We start from the raw sequence: 23,464 nt of genomic DNA on the forward strand, positions 1-23,464 counted from the left end.
TAACATAGATGTATTACTGTTATAAAAACAGTTTTAATATGTAATTTGAAAATAAAAATATAATATTAAAAAGTTTATCTAATTCATATGTTTACCTAAAACAAGTAGACTCCCAGATACTTCTCCAGCAAAGATGAGCTTGGATCAGCAGAGAATTGCAATTCGGAGATTGCAACCAATGCAAGGCCATAGGCAAATCCCCCAAAGGAGAACACTTTTATAGAGATAAAAAGGAAGTAGGGAGGCTATAATAAATGAAGAATCTGTGGCTTTTCATTGGCTGAGTTCTTAAAGATGCAGTCTTTCTCCTTCCATTGGGCTCTGCAGTCTTCACAGAGTGTGAGATCACCTCCTCCTTGTCTCTGTTTAATTGAGTTTTCTGTTTATTAACTTGCTTCCTATGTTAGATACAGACACAGTGGGGTCATTAGGACTGATTCCTCAAAACTATGGGTCAAACAATTTTGTTGTTATTTAATCGATAGAGAAACCAGGATTCTTCTAATTGTTCCAGTATGTAAATCAGTTTGATAGTCTTGAACAGAACAGTTTTATAGTTATTCTGCTGTAGTGTAAGAATCTAAAACTAATGAGTTTACCTACCCATCAAATTTGTTTATTGACTTTAAGTTTCAGTCTCTCAGTTGTGTTCAACTCTTTGCGACCCCATGGACTGTAGACCACCAGGCTCCTCTCTCCATGGAATTATCCAGGCAGGAATACTAGAGTGGGTAGTCATTCCCTTCCTTAGGGGATCTTCCCAACCCAGGGATTGAACCGAAGTCTCCTGAACTGCAGGTGGATTTTTACTATCTGAGTCACCAGGGATAGGTACACATTAATTTGAGTTTTTCCTCATTTTATAATTGGTATAAAATCGTATCTTTGTAGGAGATTTGAAATGTATGTTCATGTTGTTTTCGTTTTCTCTCTTTTCCTTAGTGGTTTTTGTCTTCCATGTAATGACTCCTGAGTGGCTTCCCAGGTAGCTCAGTGGTAAAGAACCTGCCTGCCAATGCAGGGGACATGGGTTAGGTCTCTGGGTCAGAAAAATCCCCTGGAGGAGGAAATGGCAACCCACTCCAGTATTCTTGCCTGGAAAATCACGTGGACGGAGGAGCCCAGTGGGTTACAGTCCATGGGGTTGCAAAGAATGGGCTATGGTGACTCTTGAACCTTACTTTCCTTTGGTGTTTCTGGTCATAGTTTAAAAAGATTATCATTCTTCTTATTTCTCAAGCCAGAAGAAGTCTGAGAGTCATTCCAGACTTTGCTTCTTTTTCGTGTCCACATTAAATTGCCACCAAGTTAACACTGAATCTAATGTATCTTTGGCTTCTGTTTCTCGTGCCACCAAGGTAACACTGAATCTAATGTATCTTTGGCTTCTGTTTCTCGTCTTCTTTCCCTCTGTCATTGGTGTTTCATTATTTTCATCCTGGTTTATTTTAACTGCCACACTGCTGATCCCATTGAAGAGTGCTACATGTCTACCTTGTAGACATGTAGCATTAGTTCATTGTAGAGATTTTGTAGAACCTAATGGCAATTGCTTAAAATGGTCCCTGTCATTTACTTAATAATCAGTCCATGACTGTGATATATTTGCAATGTATACTCTTTACCAAGCAAGGGCAATAGAGAAACTCACTATTGACTGGTCTTCAAGCGGCTTAAAAAAAACATCTGACATTGATGGTTGCCATTTGCGTGGTGTCATAAGTGGGCAAGGAAGTTGTAATTACTGTATCTTCCAGAAAAATGGGAATGGAGGCAGAGTGAAAGTTTTGAAAACTTTTGTTACAGTGAAAGTAACAAAATTTAGGTTTGCCCGTGTCCTTTTGTGTGACTCCCTTCCAAGGTACTGGAAAGTGAAAGTGTTCACAGAGTTAAAAATTGAGGCTTGGGTGCGTTTGCAAAAGTAAGGTAGTTAAACCGTGATTGGTTAAGACCATTGTCCTCTTCAGCTTCAGCTGCCCCCCTGACACATGTGTCCTGTGTCTCATGACATTGGGGTGATCTTGGCTATTTTTTCTGTTCGTTTGTTTGAGCTATAGCTCTAGCAATACTTCAAGTATGTCATGTATGAAGTTGAAAGTTTTAAAGTATCTCAGATAATAAAATTTTTTTTGGATAACTGATATTCGAGAAAAGACTGTCTTTCTAGTCTCTCTGCATAAAATATTACATTTTTTGGTCATGGGAACAGACATTCAAAGAGTATGCAGACAAAGATGTAATGGGGGAAATATCATAGCCTCTTGACAGTTAACAATAGCAGATTTTATATTAATATATTTATTTGGGAGATTTACAGTATTTGTCAGCTTTTAATAATTTGAAATGTATGCGAACTATTATTTTTTTTATTTGCACATGTATTTTTCTTAGAGAGGGCCCTCAAGTTGTGTAAGCTCACAGAACCTATGTCTTTTACTAAATAGGAGATCTCTGGGGAAACATTTATGATCAATTATCTTTTGCTGAGGCACCTCTCACTGCCCTGTAGTCAGAGACCCAGCACTGTTCCCCGGCTCTAAAAGCATGAATTTGCTAGGAGTGGAACAGAGAGGCTATATTATCCTAGTTTATGATAGCATATGTCAAATGCCTGTACTCCAGTGGAACAGAGAGTCTATTTTATCCTAGTTTATGATAGCAAATGTCAAATGCCTGTACTCTGGTTATTTGAATCTGGTTTTATAAACTATTATAGGCAGGGCATATACCTTTTTACTCTGTGGATTTAATACAGAACGTAGTATTTGATAAGATGACTATTTTTTTTTAGTGTTTATCATCTTAATATAAAATCTCATTTCAGGTCATTAATCCCCTTTCATTTTTTTCTTCAGTGTAAATAAACTGTGATAATTAGATTTAAAGTAAATATAAATATTATTTACTCTAAAGACCTTAATAGGTTACTCATTGGATGCTTTTTCTTTTTTTTTCCTTCTCCTTTACTAGCCCGCCCAATATTCAAAATATCCTCCTGCCTCTGTATCACCTTTATTTTATTTCTTTTTTTTTTCATGTTAAGTTACTTAAAAAAAAAAAGTTTTACTTTGTATTGGAGTATAGTCAATTAACAAATGTGATAGATTCAGGTGAACAGCAAAGGGACATATACATGAATCCATTCTCCCCCAAACTCCTCTCCCATCCAGGCTGCCACATGACATTGAGCAGAGTTCCGTGTACTATACAGTAGGTCCTTGTTGGTTATCTGTTTTAAATATTGCGGTGTGTACATGTGCATCCCAAACTCCCTAAGTATCCCTTCCCACCCCTCCCTTTCCCCTTCACTTTCCAATCTCTTCTTTTTCAGATACGAAGATTACCTTTCGATATGCGGATGGGCCAGACTTTCTCTGACTTAATCCATTGCTTTCATTTACTTCCCAGATTTTGATTCTTGATTTACTTTGCTCTTTCCTCCTTGGAAGCTGCTAACATTTGTACAGTTGATTTCAACTACCATCTCTAGTGATGATTTAGTTGCAGGCGCTAATAAAATGTTTTACTGTAATTTAAAAGGGAGACTGAAAATAACTTGGCAAGTACTGGATATTCACCTATATTATTTCAAACAGTACCAGTAAAACCCAGGCTATTATATAAATGTAAGTGTTCTTGCTATAGATTACAGGGAATATGGAAAGAGTTAGTATTGCTGAGGTTTTTGTGCATGGTGCCAGATGTTAAAAGCTGCAGAGTCCTGAAGTTTTACCACTCCTATAAAGCATTTCCCAATAGTTTTAGTCCACACTCCTCTTCTTGACTGCCTGAGGCACACATTGTTACTAACATTTATTCCTTGTGGGGCCTCTGAAATAGCTGGACCTTTAAAATCTTCCAGTTTATCTCCTCATCAAAGGCACTTAAAGTTATATTATGTGACATTTGAATATATGCTTTTTCTTAAAGCTTCTTGTTTTTGAGTACGTTATTAGTTCTTAGGACACTAATTGGAAATATGGAAAGTATGATGAGATCTAGATAACTTCACTTTAAAATCTACCTATAATCAGAACAGAAATACAGAAAAGGTTCCTTTTAGTGGCTGAAAGACCCAGGGGGTCAGAGAAACTTGCCTGTAACTGTGTTAAAATCTCTAGATAATATGTCAATCAGAATGGATGGGTACAGATCAACGTAGAAACAGGAAGACTGCTAAGTCATTATGGGAAATGTTTGCAGTGCCCATACAAGTTCTGTCTAAAAGTGAGGGAGCCTCCGCTATCTGAGTTCAGGTTCTCTTGGTCCTATATGGTTCTGATTAGTGATGAAAGAGCTGTGGTCTCTAGACTCTGAGATTTTCCCATCTCATTGGTAAGAACACATCGATTGTAAGATTAACTTAATCAACCAAATGCTATTCCTGTTTAATGCATCTGAATTACTTTCTCTATCTTATTCCCGAACTCAGCAAACACAGGGCAATACAGTGAATTTACATATTAAGTATGTGTAGGTGTACATCTTAGACAAGGACATAATTTTGAAATTTGCATATAATCAAAATTATGCTTGAAATCTTTTGAATTAATTTTGAATTAGTAGGATTTAGGTTTAGAAGCCCCAAATTAAGTTCTTTCTTTTTCTGCCTCCTGTAACTCCCTTTCTTCTTCCTTTCCCTTCTTTCTTCTCTCCCTCTCTTTTTCTCTCTTTCTCCTTCCCCTCTCCTGCTTCCTCCCTTTTTTCTCTCCTTTTCCTTCACTCCCCTTCTATTTCTTTCTCTCTCTTTCTTTTTCCCCTTGGGCCAGTTGGAATCTGAGGTTTCTTTCAATGGTAGGAATGAGGAGCAATGGACACCCAAAGAACTTCACCCTATATTTCATTACAATGGTTAAGAGCATGTGATCTGGACTTGTATGCTTTTTTTGGAATTATACTTACTAGCAATGTGTTATATACTATACCATTGAATGAGGTAAAATTTATAAAGTTTTTAGCATGGGGCTTAAATGAAAGTGCTATTTAAGTGGCAGCCATTAAAATAACCATTCAGTTATGATTGGATTCTGGAATCATAAAGTGTATATTGGGATATGTGTACCTATTGATATACTTGTGTATTGGGAAAGGATTCTCCCCATCTAGTTAATTATCATGACTCCTGCCTCCCATGTTTCTCTTTCTCTCTCTCTTTTTTGTTTTTTTGGTAAAAACATTTAAGCTCTATTCTCCTAGTAAATTTCAGTTATGCTATACAATGTTATCCGCACAATAGTTATGTGGAATCTACCAAAAAATTTCCAGCTCATAGAAACACAGAATAGAAAAGTAGTTGCCAGGGGCTCAATGGTTAGGAAAAGAGAGATTGGTAAAAGGGTTCCAGCTTTCAGCTGTAAGATGAATAAGGTCTGAGGATCTAGTGTATAATAGTCAATGCTTTATGTTTTCATTATTTTAAATGCATATTTCTGGCAAGAGAAATTTCCTCAGTCATTTATAGCATGTTCAGTTTCTGACACATAGGAATTTTATGAAAATAAATTAATGAAATATACTTTGACACTTTAGAACAGCAGGAATGATTTCACCCTTCAAAAATGTATGAAGTGTGCTTTTATTTTTTCAGCTGTTACACATTAGAGAACTTCCATCCTGTTGAAGGTGTGGTAGTTTTATGCAAGTTTTACGTGTTCATAGAGTTGAAGTTGAGGATCATTTTTGTTATCAGTCCTCTGTAGTTCCCCCATTGAACCCAAATTTTCTAATGCAATTCCAATTTCTAAGCCTTTTCCCTATCCCCTCCCTGTTGAGCCTCCCCAACCTGGCTCACCCCTCTAGGTCATCACAGAGCACCAGGCTGAGCTCCCTGTGTTATATAGCAACTTCACACTAGCTATCTATTTTACATATAGTAGTATGTATATGTCAGCACTGCTCTCTCAGTTCATCCCATACTCTTCATCCCCTGCTGTGTTTACAAGTCTTTTCTCTATGTCTGTGTCTATGTGTATCTTGCAAATAGTTTCATCAGGACCATTTTTCTAGATTCCATATATGTGTGTTAGTATATGATATTTGTCTCTTTCTTTCTGACTTATTTCAGTCTGTATAACAGGCTCTAGGTTCGTCTACCTCAGTTCAACTGATTCAAATTTGTTCCTTTTGATGGCTGAGTAATATTCCATTGTACATAATATACCACACCTTTCCTTAACTGTTCATTTGTTGATGGACATCTAGGTTGCTGAGCCATTGTGTACTGATGGACATCTAGTTTTCTGGGCCGTTGTGTATTAACATCTAAGTTTATTATGGCAGAATAATGTATTTCCTTGTTTGTGTAAGTCCATGGTGGGAGAGGGGCTCAGAGGGGAGCTTCATGACTTTAAATTCCATTATATCGCCAATCTGGTGCTTCCCTGGTGGCTCAGAGGTAAAGAATCTGCCTGCAGTGTAGAAGATGTGGGTTTGATCCCTGGATTGAGAAGATCCCCTGGAGGATAGCACAGCAACCCACTGTAGTGTTCTTACCTGGAGAATACCATGGACAAAGGAGTCTGGCAGGCTACAATCCATAGGGTTGCAAAGAATCAGACCCAACAAATGAAAAGGCAACCTATTGAATGGGAGATGTTAGAATAGTTGCATATCATATGTTTGATGAGGGATTAATATTCTAAAGAACTCAATAGCAAACCCCCCCAAACAATCAACTAAAAGTGAGCAAAAGATATGAATAACTATTTTTTTCAAATAGGACATTCAGATGGCCAACAGGTACATTAAAAGGTGCTCAATATCACTAATCATCGGGGAAATGCAAATCAAAATCACAATGAGATATATCACCTCACACTGGTTAGAATGGCTATTACCAAGAAGACAGGAAATGACAGGTTGTTGGCAAGGACAAAAAGCAAAAGGAATGCTTGGGTACTGTTGGTGGGAAGGTAAATTGGTACAACCACTATGGAAAAGAGTATGACGCTTCCCCTCCAAATTAAAAAAGACCTTGAAAAATGAAAGTGTTAATTGCTCAGTTGTATCCGACCTTTTGTGACCCTGTGGACTGTAGCCCACCAGACTTCTGCATCCATGGAATTTTCCAGGCAAGGATACTAGAATGGATTGCCATTCCCTTCTTCACAGAATCTTCCTGACCCAGAAATCGAACCCAGTCTCCTGTGTATCCTGCATTGCAGGCAGATTCTTTATCATCTGAGCTACCAGGGAAAACCCCCAGATGATCTTATGATCAAGCAGTTCCACTTCTGGGTATTTATCTGAATAAAATAAAAGTATTAACTCAAAAAACATATTTACTTCATGTTCATTGCAGCACTGTTTACAATCACCAAAATATGGAAGCAGCCTAAGTGCCCATCTATAAATGAATGATGAAAATGTGGTATATTTACATATATATATTGGGATATTATTCAGCCATAAAAAGAAGGCAATCTTGTCATGTTTGACAACAGGAATGGACCTTGAGGGCATTATGCTAAGTGAAATAAATCAGACAGAAAAAGACGAATACAGTGTATAGAATCTAAAATAAAAACAAAATAAAATTAAACCAGTAATATATAAAGAACAGAAGCTGGGGATTTGGTGGGGTGGGTGTAGGTTAAAGGGGTTCAAAAGGTACAGACTTCTAGTTATAAAATCAATAAGTCCTGGGGATGTAATGTAGAGCCTATTAGCTATAGTTAATGTATTGTATATTTGGAAGTTCCTAAGAGAGCAAGTCCTAAAAGTTCTCATCACAAGAGAAAAATTGGCAACTATGTGTGGTGATATATGTTAGTTAGACCTATTGTGAGACTCATTTTGCGGTATATACACATATTGAATCTTTATACTATACACCTGAAATGAATTTAATGTTATATGTCAATAATATCCTGGTTAAAAAAAAAAAATTCTTCCAAAGTTTTTGTCAAATTCTGTCCTTGAAGATGTATGTAAAATTGATTTCACTTCATTTCTGCTTAATGCTATGTATCATGTTTCATAATACATAATAATGTAGGCTAGTTTTCTGTTTTGCAATGATATTTGCATTTCCTTCCTGAATAAAATAGAAATAGGAACTATTTTTAAGTATCAATTATTATGTAGGATGCAAAATATTTATACTAGGAGAGTGGAGAGTGTCTTCAAGGACTCAGGGGCTTTATCAACAATAACTACTACACCAGAATCAGTATGGTTAGGTGTTTGAAAGGTATAAGAACTCACTTATCAGTTTCCCTCATTTATAAAATAGAGGATCTGAGTTAGATGTTCTCAAAGGCCTTTTGAGATTTAAACTTCTAAAAATCATTAGAGACTATTTTTACATTAAAACTTATAGTTAATGGTGCCTTAGTGGTTTGAAAGACTAAACCAATGGTTTAGTAAAAATGTAAGCATTCAAGGGATCTCACATTATTCTAGTTCACTTCTTTTTGTTGTTACAATTTAAGGTCCTTTCCAATCTCATAAGAACATTTCTCATGGTTAGACAAAGTTTTTTTTTTTTTTTTTTCTTTTTCCTTATATGTGGCAACATTAGAGGTAAGAAACTTCACTTTCGGTGATTGTGTGGCTTGTAAGAATCTGCTTTTATTCACATGTTGGTGATATCTGTATTTTCTAATAAAGTGGGTTGCATCTGTCTTCAATTTGATTTTTTCCTATAATTGTATAAAAAAGTGATTTGAGACTTGTGACAGAAGGCTGCACTGTATCTTTCCCAACCAGTAATATCATGATCCATGGTAATCTCTGTGAAAGCCTCATAAATGTTGATGAATTAGAAACAGTATTAAGAATAAACCAAAAGCCCACATATATTTCCTACCATTTAAACGCAGTTCCTGTATGAGAAGGCAACTAAATCAGAAAGCTTTCCATTTTCACAGGAATGCCTAGAACTTCAGTTCAGTTCAGTCTCTCAGTCGTGTCCAACTCTGCGACCCCACGAATTGCAGCATGCCAGGCCTCCCTGTCCATCACCAACTCCCGGAGTTCACTCAGACGCACGTCCATCGACTCAGTGATGCCATCCAGCCGTCTCATCCTCTGTCGTCCCCTTCTCCTCCTGCCCCCAATCCCTCCCAACATCAGAGTCTTTTCCAATGAGTCAACTCTTTGCATGAGGTGGAAAAAGTACTGGAGTTTCAGCTTTAGCATCATTCCTTCCAAAGAAATCCCAGGGCTGATCTCCTTCAGAATGGACTGGTTGGATCTCCTTGCAGTCCAAGGGTCTCTCAAGAGTCTTCTCCAACACTACAGTTCAAAAGCATCAATTCCTTGGCGCTCAGCCTTCTTCACAGTCCAACTCTCACATCCATACATGACTACTGGAAAAACCATAGCCTTGACTAGACGGACCTTAGTCAGCACAGTAATGTCTCTGCTTTTGAATATGCTATCTAGGTTGGTCATGACTTTTCTTCCAAGGAGTAAGTGTCTTTTAATTTTATGGCTTCAGTCACCATCTGCAGTGATTTTTGCAGCCCCCCAAAATAAAGTCTGACACTGTTTCCACTGTTTCCCCATCTATTTCCCATGAAGTGATGGGATTGGATGCCATGATCTTCGTTTTCTGATTGTTGAGCTTTAAGCCAACTTTTTCACTCTCCTCTTTCACTTTCAAGAGGCTTTTTAGTTCCTCTTCACTTTCTGCCATAAGGGTGGTGTCATTTTCCAGTTATATATCATAACCTGTTTACATTCGTTTCAAAGGACAGATGTATTTGAGGAGTCACGCAGAATACACTACACATTTAAAGAAAGGTGTATTAAAAATTGGTTTCACTTTTATTTCTGCTCAACACTATTGCATTTCCTTGTTGAACCTGAGATACTATAATATCCTTGTTTTCTAATTCTTTTCTTTCTTACATTGAGAATTATTTATGACCACATTTTGTGTCTTGTCCTTAAAACAAATGTTCTTTCCATTTATCTGATTTCTCTTGTCTTTGCCTTCTTTAGTCTCTAAATCAGACATTATTCTTAAAGTTATTTATCACCAGTAAAATTTATCAAGTGCTTTCTCAGAGAGTAAGTCAGTTCTTTGCATTCCTTTGAGTTAGGTAGCCATGTTCCATGTTGAAGACATAAAAATGTCAACACTCTGATTTTTAAAATATGTGTTCTGTTTATGGTCAGATATTAGCAAGAATCAGTCTCTGGTTTCTGTAGCCATATGGACCGATTTGATTGGCAGAATGATTCATATCTTCCTGTTCATGCATGATAGATCACTCAGAACCCATTTTTCAAAATATGGCATTTGCTTCTTTAGGTAATGATATCGATACATACCTATCTCATATGTAAAATCCCAGGTGCTTTATACAGTTAAAATCTGAGGAAATATATCTTTGGATTTATGCAGTAATTTTTGTGCTCAGTTAGTTGATGATACCACTACAAGCTTTTCTTTGTAAAATACTTCTGTCAAAGTATTACTTCTCTGCTTAAAGCAGAAATTCCTTCAGAAACTTTTCACTCATGTCTTTAGGATAGAATCCGGTTGTCATAGCTTGACTTTGTGAGCATACACACACTGCCCCTGACATAAGCTTCCAACCTCATATTCTGCTTCTCCCTTTTCTGAAAACTTAACTGTAGCCAGTTAGATGCACTCATGTTCCCAACATATGAGTACTTCTATCTCTGTATGTTTTTAAGAACTTCTCTTCTACCTGGAGTGACTTTGTGTCTATTTTTCATTTAAGAAATCTTGTCTTTCAGGGGTACGTTTTTTCTCACTTTGCCCATGAAGTCATTATTGAAATTTTCAATTAGGGGAAGGGAAGGGAATTCAATTGGAGATGGAGGAAAACATTTGAAAATCCACTATGTGGCAAGTACTATGATGGGCAGTTTACATACATTATTTCAACAAAGGCTTCCTGTTTTATGAATTCCTTTCTTTTATTTAAGAAGTCCAATTCAGTTGCTCAGTTGTGTCCAACTCTTTGAGACCCCATGGACTGCAGCATGCCAGGCCTCCCTGTCCATCACCAACTCCCGGAGCTTGCTCAAACTCATGTCCATCAAGTTGATGATGATATCCAACCATCTCATCCTCTGGCGTCCCCTTCTCCCCCTGCCTTCAACCTTTCTCAGCATCGGGGTCTTTTCTAGTGAGTCCGTTCTTCACATCAGGTGGGCAAAGTATTAGAGCTTTAGCATCAGTCCTTCCAATGAATATTCAGGACTGGCTTTCTTTAGGATTGACTGGTTTGATCTTGCAATCCAAGGGACTCTCAAGAGTCTTTTCCACCACAGTTCAAAAGCATCAATTCTTTGGCGCTCAGCTTTCTTTATGGTCTGGCTCTCTCATCCATACATGACTACTGGAAAAACCATAGCTTTGACTATGTGGACCTTTGTTGGCCAAGTAATGTCTCTACTTTTTAAAATACTGTCTAGGTTGGTCATAGCTTTTCTTCCAGAGAGCAGGCATCTTTTAATTTTGTGGCTGCAGTCACCATCTGCATTGATTTTGGTGCCCAAGAAAATAAAGTCTCTCACTGTTTCCATTGTTTCCCCATCTATTTGCCATGAAGTGATGGGACCAGATGCCATGATCTTTGTTTTCTGAATGTTGAGTTTTAAGCCAGCTTTTTCACTCTCCTCTTTCACTTTCATCAAGAAGCTCTTAGTTCCTCTTCTTTTTCTGCCATGAGAGTGGTGTCATCTGCATATCTGTGGTTGTTGATATTTCTCCTGGAAATCTTGATTCCAGCTTGTGCTTCCTCTAGTCCAGCATTGCCTTCCTTTGTGGCGCAGATGGTGAAGAGTCTGCCTGCAATGCGGGAGACTTGGGTTCGATCCCTGGGTTGGGATGATCCCCTGGAGAAGGAAATGGCAACCCACTCCAGTATTCTTGTCTGGAAAATTCCATGGATGGAAGAGCCTGGTGGGCTACAGTCCTTGGGGTCGCAAAGAGTTGAATATAACTGAACAACTTCACTTTCATCAGTTTCATTCATGCTCATCAATTTCATTCACGTTCATCAATTTCATTCAGTTTCATCAGTACTCAGTACCTAGAAGAGTTCTTTGAACAGTGAACATTTATGTAATGAATAACATAATTGCCTCACATTGTTAATTTTATGATAATGTCTTAGCCACTTTCCTCATCTTTGAGGACCAAAAAAAAGAGGGGGGAATCCATTTTACAGAGATTGAAATTATTACACAATACTTGTTGTTTGATTCATTGGTTTGTGACTACCATTATTGAAATTTAAAAAATACTGTTGTTTGAGTAGCTTGGCTGTAGCTTAATACCCAGTGCTGTTGAGTGTTTAATGAGTAATTATGAGGGAAATTGTTCATGATGGAATACCATCTTGAAGGATAAATGAACCAGAGGAAGATCTTAGGTGGATTAAAGCTTAGTATGATCTAGGAGTAATGGTGGTAAGTTCAGCTAAGCAGTACCTGTCCAGACGTGCCCTGTAAAATGAGGAATTGTATTTGCTGTTGCTGAGCATTTCTGTGGACTAGAAGGTTTCCTTCAAGAGCACGCCACTAAAATTGGTTCTAACCTGAAGTATTTTTCCACTTTAAGAAACATAATGGTTATTGTCCCCATTATATTCTTGTATTTTTTATTTTATCATAAAAATGAAAGTTTTGCTGGCATTGCGATTATTTTTTAATAATTAATATACTACAGTCTATATTATTATAATATGTAGTTTTATAGTGTACTCTATTACAGTAATTCAGTACTCAATATATTGAAATTGGATTTGATAATTTGCTAATTGTCTTGTATTAATTGAACTTTGAAAAAAACTGAGAAAGAAAGAATAGAGGGAAAAAGAATCTCAGTATTGCCATTACCTCGTTTTCTGTAGATTCTTTTCATTTCCGTTGAGAAATGGAACTGTCTGTAGTACCTATGCATGTCATATCTTACACAACTAGTGTTTGGACACTGTAATCTCATTTTGAATATATTACTCCAAGATATAAAAATTGAAATTTGAGCATGGGTTAAACTAATATTTTATTCTGAACCTGCTATAATAAGTGGATGTAGGGAGAGTTAGGCTTTTTAAAAAAATACGGCAGTGTGTACATGTCAATCCCAAACGCTCAGTCTGTTCCTTGCCCTTTTCCCCCTGCCCCCAGGTAACCATACATTCATTCTCTAAGTATGTAAATATGTTTCTGTTCTATAAATAAGTCCCTTTGTATCATTTTTTAGAGATTCCACATAGAAGCCATATCGTATGATATTTGTCTTTCTCGGACTTATGTCTGAGATGTTATGAGATTGTATGATAATCTCCATGTCTATCCATGTTGGCACAAATGGTATTATTTTATTCTTTTTCATGGCTGTGTTTTTACCACATCTTCTGTTGATTGACATTTTCATTGCTTCCACGTCTTGGCTATTGTAAATAATGGTGCGTTTAACATTGGGGTATGTCTAGCCTTTCAAACCATATTTTTCTCTGGATATATACCCAGGAGTGGGATTGTTTTTAAGAAACCTCCATACTATTCTCCATAGTGGCTGTACCAATTTACATTCCCACCAACAGTGTAGGAGGGTTCCCTTTTCTCCACATCCACTCCAGCATTGTTTATAGATTGTTTTATGATGGCCATTTTGACTGGTGTGAGGTGATATCTCATTTTAGTTTTGATTTGTGTTTCTCAAATAATTAGGAGTTGAGCACGTGCCTCTTTTCATGTGCCTCTCGGCCATCTGTATGTCTTCTTTGCAAAAATGTTTATTTAGGTATTCTGTGCATTTTCCAATTGGGTTATTAGGTTTTTGTTTGTTTGTTTGTTTGTTTTTTAATATTGAGTTACATGAGCTGTTTGAAGCTTTTGGAGACTAATCCCCTGGGGAGTGCATTTTTCCTGTTCTGTGGGTTGAGAAAGTTTATGTTGATTGTGATGGAAATAAGCCTCACGCAGTATAGAAAGCAATCTGGTCATTTCATTAAGCAAACAGGCTACTGCTTCAGCAATTCGAGGTGGTATAAAGCTGTAAATATTTTGATATCACTCATATTTCTCTTTTTCTTATAGGTTTTAAAATGGGTGGAAGAAGCAGTGCAGGCTTCCAAAGTTCACCTCTTATCAACAGATCATTTGGAACAGGCTGTAAATACTTGGAAAATTCCCTTTGATCCAAGTCTAAAAGAGGTTACTGTGTCTCTGAGTGGCCCTTCTCCAATGATTGAAATTCGCAATCCTTTAGGTAAGCTATATGGAACATTCATATTAAAAATATTTAAAAATATAGAATATGAAAAAAATAGAAAGACTTACTTGTTCAAATTAATGCTGACTTTATGAATAAATTTAACCAACTCAAAAATGACTGGAGAAGATGTTTAAAAATTAAAACAGGATTTTTAGTCATAAGTATCATTGAGTTAACATGAGATTCAAAAGACTGAAACTCCTAATAATTTAAACAGATGGCATTTACTAACTGAATTGTAACTGAAAGATCCAAAAAATATATTAGATGAACCTGAAATATTTTCTTCACCTTTATATGAGGAAATACTTCACAGTAACTTATTCTGTAAAATTCAAGTGTTTTGTCATTTTTAAGTGAATCATTTTTAAGTGAAAAAAGTCCTTTATTACTAAAAAAACTGTCTAATTTTTTACCATATCATTTTCTTGATAGATTTTAATTTTACAGGTTGTTCTTGTTCAGTCGCTAAGTTCTGTCCGACTCTTTGCAACCCTATGGACTGCAGTATACCACCAGGCTTTCCTATTCTTTACTATCTACCAGGGTTTGTTCAAACTCATGTTCATTGCCTCAGTGATACTATCCCAGTGATATTATCCAATCATCTCATTCTTGTCACCCTCTTCTCCTCCTGCTCTCAATCTTTCCCACAATCAGGCTCTTTTCCAATGAGTCCGCTCTTCACATCGGGTGGTCAAAGGATAGGCGCTTCAGCGTCAGTCCTTCCAGTGAATATTCAGGGTTGATTTCCTTTAGGATTGACTTACTTGCCCACCTTGCATTCCAGTGGACTCTCAAGAATCTTCTCCAGCACCACAATTTGAAAGCATGAGTTCTTTGGTGCTCAGCCTTCTTTATGGTCCATCTCTCACATCTGTACGTATTTACTGGAAAAACCATAGCTTTGACTATACATACCTTTGTCATCAATGTGAGGTCTCTGTTTTTCAAGATGCTGTATGGGTTTGTCATAGCTTTCCTTCCAAGGAACAAGCGTCTTTTAATTTAATGGCTATAGTCACTGTCCACAGTGATTTTGGAGCCCAAGAATATAAAATCTGTCACTACTTCCACTTTTTCCCCCTCTATTTGCCATGAAGTGGTGAGACCGGATGCCATGATTTTAGTTTTTTGAATGTGAGTTTAAGCCAGCTTTTTTCATTCTTTCCTTCCACCCTCATCAAGAGACTCTTTAGCTCCTCTTCAGGAAACAAGTAAACTCTGGTAGTCCCATCTCTTTAAGAATTTTCCACAGTTTGTTAATGATCCACACAGTCAAAGGCTTTAGTGTAGTCAATGAAGCAGAAGTAGATGTTTTTCTGGAATTCCCTTGCTTTCTCTATGATCCAGTGAATGTTGGCAATTTGATCTGTTTCCACTGCCTGTTCTAAATCCAGCTTGTATATATGAAAGTTCTTGGTTCACGTACTACAGAAGCCTAACTTGAAAGATTTTGAGCATTACCTTGCTAGCATGTGAAATGAGCACAATTGTGCAGCAGTTAAGCATTCTTTGGCATTGTCCTTCTTTGGGATTGCAACGAAAAGTGACCTTTTCCAGTCCTGTGGCCACTGCTGAGTTTTCCAAATTTGCTGGCATATTGAGTGCAACACTTTTACAGCAGTATCTTTTAGGATTTGAAATAGCTCAGCTGGAATTCCGTCATTTTCACTAGCTTAGTTCGTGGTAATGCTTCCTGAGGCCCATTTGACTTCACACTCCAGGATGTCTGGCTCTGAGTGAGTGATCACACCGTCGTGTTTATCCAGGTCATTAAAACCTTTTTTGTATAATTCTTCTGTGTATTCTTGCCACCTCTTCTTAATCTCTGCTGCTTCTGTTAGGTCCTACTGTTTCTGTCTTTTATCATGCCCATCTTGCATCAAATGTTCCCTTGTTATCTTCAGAAGCATACTGCACACCTCTTAACCTGGGAGGCTTGTCTTCTGGTGTCTTTTTGTCTTTTCATACTCTGTTGGGTTCTCGAGGGAAAAATACTGAAGTGGTTTATGATTCCTTCCTCCAGTGGACCATATTTTGTGAGAACTTTCCACTATGACCCTTCATGGATCACAGCCTTGTCGTGGCAAAGGGGCTTGTGTAATTTTACAGGAGATAGTTGTTAAAAAACAAATTTATATTCTCATTAGAATAATGTTTTAATTTTTTCCTTTGATAATTGTATGGTATGATTCTCAGTTTTGGCTTAATTCCATCTCTGGTTGAATTTACAGGACTTAAGGTTGAATTGAATAGTAATCTTAAAAAAAAAAAGAAACCTAATTTTTCTTAATATACGTGTTTAGGAAATTTTTTAACCAATGATGTTTGCACAGTATTTTTATTCTTATTGTAGCTGAAGTATATGTTACATTTTTTAAACTGTGTGAACATTTATAAATTGGAAAGGAGTAACTACCTTCTTTCTTTATTTGAATCATAGAAAATGACGTACCTTAGAGAAAATAGTGTATGAAATTGACCTCAAAGGCTTCAACCATATTTAACAATCAAATTGAAATTTATGAGCAAGCAAAACCAATTTTTTTGAGACTGTTTGGTCTTGAAAACAGATTTATCTGCAGAAATGGATTTGCCTTTATAAGTAGCATTCTTCTAGTACCATCTATCCTATCTACCCAGGAAGGATTTGTGTTGTTCATTATCTGTATCGAAAGTACCTGTAACCATTGCCTTAAGTTCTACTACTTTAAAAATTCATTGACAGTGATATTTTAAAAGTCATTTGCAGCGATTATAAAACTTCTGATGCAAACATGGGATTCTTTTAATTGATTTGTTTACATAGCTGCAGAAATAGTCCACACGAGAGCCAAGACTGAAATGAATATGTGAACTATGGCTTAATTCCAAATTTGTTTTCCTTCCTAAGTTCCAACTGTCAGATACTGTATGTTGATCTCAGTTGGAGAAGGTACTGTGTTACTTCATTATACTGCTCCTCTAATTGTTCCTTTGACAAGTAAAAGCCTTCTCCTGCACTTCATGGAAAACTGAGGTTTTACACTTTATGCAAAGTTATGCCCAGGGCTCTTAATGTTAGCAATATCTTGAGTCATCTCCAAAAAGACATTTATTCTAGTTTACTGTTTCGCCATTTATTAAGTCTAAATGTCTCTAGTGACTGTATATAACTTCTTTGTAGCCATAATAATCATTACCTAGATTAACTTTGGAAATATGATTATCGTCTTCCTTACTCTGTTTTTAAGATCACATCAACATAGCAAATAGGAATCTGTTACTTCAATTACAGTGTTCGGAAATGGTAAAGTTACGTATATTTTAGATACAAAATGATGTTTTGAGCTAGAGGTGTAAATGTCCATCAGGTAATTTGTACTGGAAATGTACACAGCTGATATACATAGCTGAAATAAAGATTATGCTTATAACCTCTACATCTGTCTTTCAGGAAAGCTGATAAAAAAGGGATTTGGCCTGAATGAGCTATTAAATATTCATAACTCTGCCAAGGTGGTGAATGTTAAAGAGCCAGAGGCTGGAATATGGACAGTGAAGGTACTGTTATGTTACAGAGTCTATTTGTTGTTTTATTTTGATGTTGGCATGTTTTATAAAATATATATATAATAGTTTATTTATATCTTCTCTAATGATCATGGAGAAAGCTTTTGCTAAAAATCAATAGACATGTTGCATTTTTCGGAGTTGTCTTGATCATATGAATTGATAGTGTTTGATTTTGATGACCGTGAACGGGGTCAGTACCACCATAAATAGACTTAAAATGCTCAGGTAATTCTTCTGTCATCGAATCTGTAGATTGATTATATTAGCCACTGTCTGCCTCCAAAACAATCAGAGATGGAGCCAGTAGAGAATGATGTTTAGGGACATAGGCCCCAGTGTGGAACTTACCCTGGGTTTGAATCTCAACACCACCACTTACAAGCTGCTAATCCCTTAGAACTATAGCTTCTCTTGATTTTCTTTCCACCTCTTTAATATAGGATGGCAATAACAGTCCTTTCCTTCATAGAAGTGTTCTGAGAATTAAATGAAGATTATACAAATGGAGTATTTAACAAGTTCCTGTTACAAAATAAGCCCTCAAACATTGCTGGTTATTGGTGTGTAGTAGACCTACATTCATTGTGTACTTGAACACAAAATGGTATTTGTATCTTAGAGTCACATTAAGTAGTATATGTTCATACTAAGAAAGCATTGTATTTTGGCAATATGGAGGAAAGAACGTGTTTGCCTTCGAAATTCAGGATACCATAAATCTGAGATCTAGTCCTGCTGCAAATCATATGTGGGACCCTCCCTAGTAGATGCTGTGCGTGGCTTGCCCATATTTCTCAGAAATTTCAGTGTGCTCTGGCCTACTTCCAAACCCAGGATCTGTTTTTCTGTGTCTGAGAAGCTTTTTTTTTTTCTTTTTTTAAGATAGAACAGGAGAAGGCTGTTCAGCTAGAGAATTAAACCCTTCTAGAGCAGCTTTCAGCCCCTGCAGGAATAAGCTCCGGTTGTCTATAGGGAGAGCAGGCTTAAAGGCACACCCGTTATGTGCTGCGTGTACTGCTCTTCCTCTTCCGTTAGAATCCCTTGTAACTCCCAAATAAACAGTTTACTCTGGAATACTGGGACAACTCAAAGAAGATTCCCCTTGCATCATTTGCTCTTTCACTGTCTCAGCTTCCCGACATGATAAAAAAGAAAAGAAAATGAGATCAACTGGGTCATTTCAAATTATATAGCTGCTGTGAAGGTACATGGAGGTGTTATACCATAGAAATTTTGCATGCCGATTTTTTAAAAGAAATACTTAACTTTTATTCTTTAATTTTATAAAGTTAATTTTTCATTGTAACTCCATTTAAGTCCTAGAATATCAGTGTTTCTTTCCCTCACAACTCTCAGTCTTATAAGGAAAATAAAACAGGTGGATATTTTAACATGAATAATTTGGAATAAAGGTTTAAGTAAAAAGGCTATGTGAAATAAAATTAGTAACTTTTATTGAGTGGATCACAAACAGTCCCATCTGCCTGTGTTATCCCCCAGTCCCTTGCACAAAGTAGTTGCTCAGTCCTTCCTGAGTGCATCAGATAGTCAATAATGAAGTGTTTGCTGTTACAATTAAAATAAATGTGGCCAAATTTGATTTTACGGTTATTTTGACGGACTTGCCCCAAATATAACTAGATTGAGTCTGACTTTCTGTGACCACAGTGGGGAGGAGTATATGAAGTTCTGAGTCTCTGTATCATCCAAACATTTTGATTTAAGCATGCTCTAAGTCAGCAGTCTTCAGCTAGCTGTTCACTAAGGTAATCCGTTCTTGCTCTCTGACCAGTGATGTTAAGTTGTCTGTTATTGACTTTGAGATGTGTACAAGTGATACCATTCTTCTGTATGATTAGCAACTGATTGTGAAGTATTTGAACCCATTTTCTAGGTGATTTGGATTGCTACCAGTGGTATTTCCTCTAATAAAACTCTTGCCTAGAAGGGGGATATTTTACATGTCTGATGTTTTTCCTTGTGCCTAACACACCTATTCATCCAGTTATCCATTCAATAAACGTTTACTGAGTGTCTGATTCTGGCCATGTTCCATGATACTTAATGGTCACTAAGTACATCTTAATGATCATTCGAACAGTCACTGAGGATTAATCTGTGAGTGAGGAAGGAGATAAGATGATAGAAGGAACACTGTTTAGACAAGTCTCTAAACCTGGTCTCCTGTAATTAAGAAAACAATACAAAGACACAGTATCTGTTATCACAGTATTTTAAATTCATATCTAATCATCATCAAAGAAGCTTCTGGTCCTGATGTTACACAGTATCTGGTGTACAATTAGTGATATCTAAACAAAGGATGAGAATTACAATGCAAGTAAAGATAATGAACTTATTTTGCTCCTGAATGAAATACCAAAATAACGTGTCAGGTTGGCGTAAAGGCCAACTGAGCTGAATCCACTGACATAAATATTGCTGCTGACTTTGGATCTCCCTTTTGGATGGCTAATGAAGGATGGCATTTTACATGTGTATTTTCTTAAGGGGAGAAATGTCTGAGATTAGACAGTACATCCCTGGTGCCATCTCTCATGCGCTCTCCTATCTGGAAAATGTCTGCTCTGTTAGTGGAATTACTAACAGCTTTTTTGAATGTTTTGCATAACAGTTTTAATCTCATGTGTAATACACAGCCCATCTCTTAGTTGACATTAGCATGGTATTCAAGGAGCACCAAATGGAGCCTCAGCCAGTCTTTTTGGTTATCTTCCACCATGTGCCTTTCTACTCTAATCAAATACACTTTTGCGATGTCTCCCATCTTCTCTTTCCACATTCTCTTGGTCTGTGCTTTCTCTCAAGCTATTGCTTCTTTCTAGCATATTCTTCTTTTCTTATTTTATGTCTGATTCATAACTCCCAATAATGCTCAGCTCAAATGGTAACACTTGTATCAAGACTTTTCTCATCCAGAATATACTCTTTTCCCTCTGGCTTTCTATTGCAATTTTTTGCCACCTCCCTTTTGCATAATTTTTCCGCATTATGTCATATTTATTTCTGTACAGGTTTTGGCTTCCAGTTTTGCTGTAGACTAGACTTTGTCACAAGTATATGCCATAGTGCCTGGGAAAGAACTATATAAATATTCCTGAATAAAAATGAATTCACTTATTCTGATGATATCCAGGGAAGCAGGCAGAAGCTTTGGCTTAGTCTGGATCACAGTTGATGTACTGGCACAGAACACTTTATTATGCCCATGATTTGACTATTACAGTGGCGACTGCTTTTCTTCTGTGGTTTACCAAGGAAACCCTACTGATTACTTTACCGTGATTTATTCGAACACTTTCATTGAACGGAGACAATGAGTCAACTCATCAGTATAATTCATATAACTAACCTGGATGTTTTAGGTTGCCTCTGATGCAGGTGAAAACTTGCCAAAAAGAAGTAACTGAAATGAACCCCAAGTTATTATTACAAACAAAAGAGACAGTTGTTTGAGGCCCCTAAATTTGTATCTGTAGGGAAGCTAGAAATCCTGGGTCTTCTTTCTGAGAAGAAGTAAACTTTCCATTCAGACAGGTTAATTATACCTAGGCTATTTGAACATAACCGCATAAACTCTCAGGCCAGATTGTGTGCTCTGCTCTTTAAGGGAAACTTTGTTGCAAAGACATTAAATAGTTGTCAGTACCCATGATGTTTAGTGGGTAGAGACTGTTGCTATTAGTCTAGGATTATCAGTCTGATCATGGGATGTAGCACATCCCCTGAGGTGTTTCCATTAAGTAAATTTGGATAAACTGTCCTTAGATCATCTCCCAAGTAGAGAAGGGAGTGTACCCAACCACATGATTATATTGAGATTCTGAGACTAGCAGAAATATTTCTGGTTGTAGATAGTTACTTTGGTTGCCAGAACCTACTAATGCATTTTCTACAGGATAAGGATAGTTTTAGAAATGCTCAAATGGCATAAACTTGTTAAGGAATCACAATAAACCTCAAGTCTAACAAAGGACCACACAAGTAGCATATTATGCTGGCCTCGAGTTATTACCACCTGGTACCTCTTTTGAATAAGCAGTCAGACTACACCAGGTGTATTGTTTAAATGGATTAGCTATGGCATTAATTCAGTGTTTAGGGTCAATGGAATGCTCTGTAGTAGATTTTTTTCCTGGAATATTCCCCAGTTATATTTGTCTGCCAATATCAGATTGACAATCAAATGGAATATTTCCTTTAAAAAATATATGTACACTTTTATTTATATTTAAATGGGTATGTGTGTGTATGTATATGTGAATATATACATAATTTACATGTTTTCCTTGTATTACATTTTTTAAAACAAACAATGACTAGTAAAATGATAGTATTTAAATCTAGCTGGCTTCGTTATATCTTTTTGACTGGCGCAAATCCTACCCCATGTTAACTTCTCAATAAATATTTGATTAAAAGTATAGTATTCTTTACATTGTAAATGATGGTATGTTATATAAGAGCAACTGATTTGAAAATAGATGGACATCTATTTTAGTTTAAGATATACTATTTAATACATTTTTGACCTTGAAGAAATTACCTAAACCTACCCAAGTCTGTGAAAAATAGGGGAAAATAATACCTACTTAATATTGTCACGATTAATTAGATGTTGGTAAGTGTTTAAACAGTTTCTGACACATGAGTGGTAAAACTAAATTAGTTCTTCTCCAGAGTGTGTATAAATAGTGAACTGTATCTATATTTTCCATCAATTCTAGATAGACATAAAGGCTTTATTTACTTTCGCTTATTTAACATTGAAACTCCTTAGGAGAGAGAAATTAAAGCCAGCTCTAGCAATCATATTTTAATTCATCTATAACATGGCGGACTTCACATTTCATACCAGGATGTGTTCTCCCTGGCTTAATGCAAGTTCATTCCTCACTAGCGTCACGTGTTCTGTGAGGGTTGACGGGCTGCTCTACTTCATATGCTCAGGAACCCAAGCTGATGGAGGCACCAACGTATTTAGAACATTGTTGCTGTTCAGTCGCCGAGTCGTGTCTGACTCTTTGCGACCCCATGGACTGCAGCACCCCAGGCGTCTCTGCCCCTCACCATCTGCCGAAGTTTGCCCAAGTTCATATCCATTGAATTGGTGATGCCATCCAACCATCTCATCCTCTGTCACCCTCTTCTCCTTTTGCCTTTAATCTTTCCCAACATGTGACCTCTTTTTAGTGGAGGAAAAGACTGGAGAATGTGCATAGAAAAAGGAAGAGATTGTGTCACTTCTAGGATGATATAGACATTTTTGTGAGTGACAGACACACTACACTTCCTTTCTAAGGCATTTGCCAGAACTGTTATCATGGTCTAATGGTTTTCTGGAGCTGGTTCATAAATGGTTCATGGAGAGTCAGTTATGTGCTTTCTCTTCCGAACTCAGTGACATCCTGTTGGGAGCTTGAAATCAGCCACTTGGTAGTATTTACATCACGGAATTTGGCAAATGTCCCAAATTAGGGCTTTTTTTTCCCCCAGAGAGAAGTTTACCAACGCTTTACTGACCTGACTCCTCCTAAGTTGAGAGTGCATTTAGAAATTTAGAATGGCAAATGAATAGATGGGGATATTATTGTTTTCTATGCAATAGGGTCCAAATCAACCCAGAGATTATGTCATCCTAGAATGTTTGCATCAGCTTAGAGTATTGAACTTGGA

The 23,464-nt window shown here is 36.9% G+C and overlaps 1 protein-coding gene across 1 annotated transcript in view; it reads left to right on the top strand.

Moving 5' to 3' along the window:
* HMCN1 (hemicentin 1) overlaps window positions 1–23,464 on the top strand; it is a 546,207-nt gene that overhangs the window by 188,145 nt on the left and 334,598 nt on the right. Inside the window, exons 5-6 of the mRNA XM_005690978.3 lie at window positions 14,032–14,203; window positions 17,649–17,755. Coding sequence (XP_005691035.2) covers window positions 14,032–14,203; window positions 17,649–17,755 — 279 coding nt within the window. The remainder of the gene's footprint in view (window positions 1–14,031; window positions 14,204–17,648; window positions 17,756–23,464) is intronic.

This window comes from Capra hircus, chromosome 16 (genome assembly GCF_001704415.2).
Source record: "Capra hircus breed San Clemente chromosome 16, ASM170441v1, whole genome shotgun sequence".
NCBI classification, from domain to species: Eukaryota; Metazoa; Chordata; class Mammalia; order Artiodactyla; family Bovidae; genus Capra; species Capra hircus.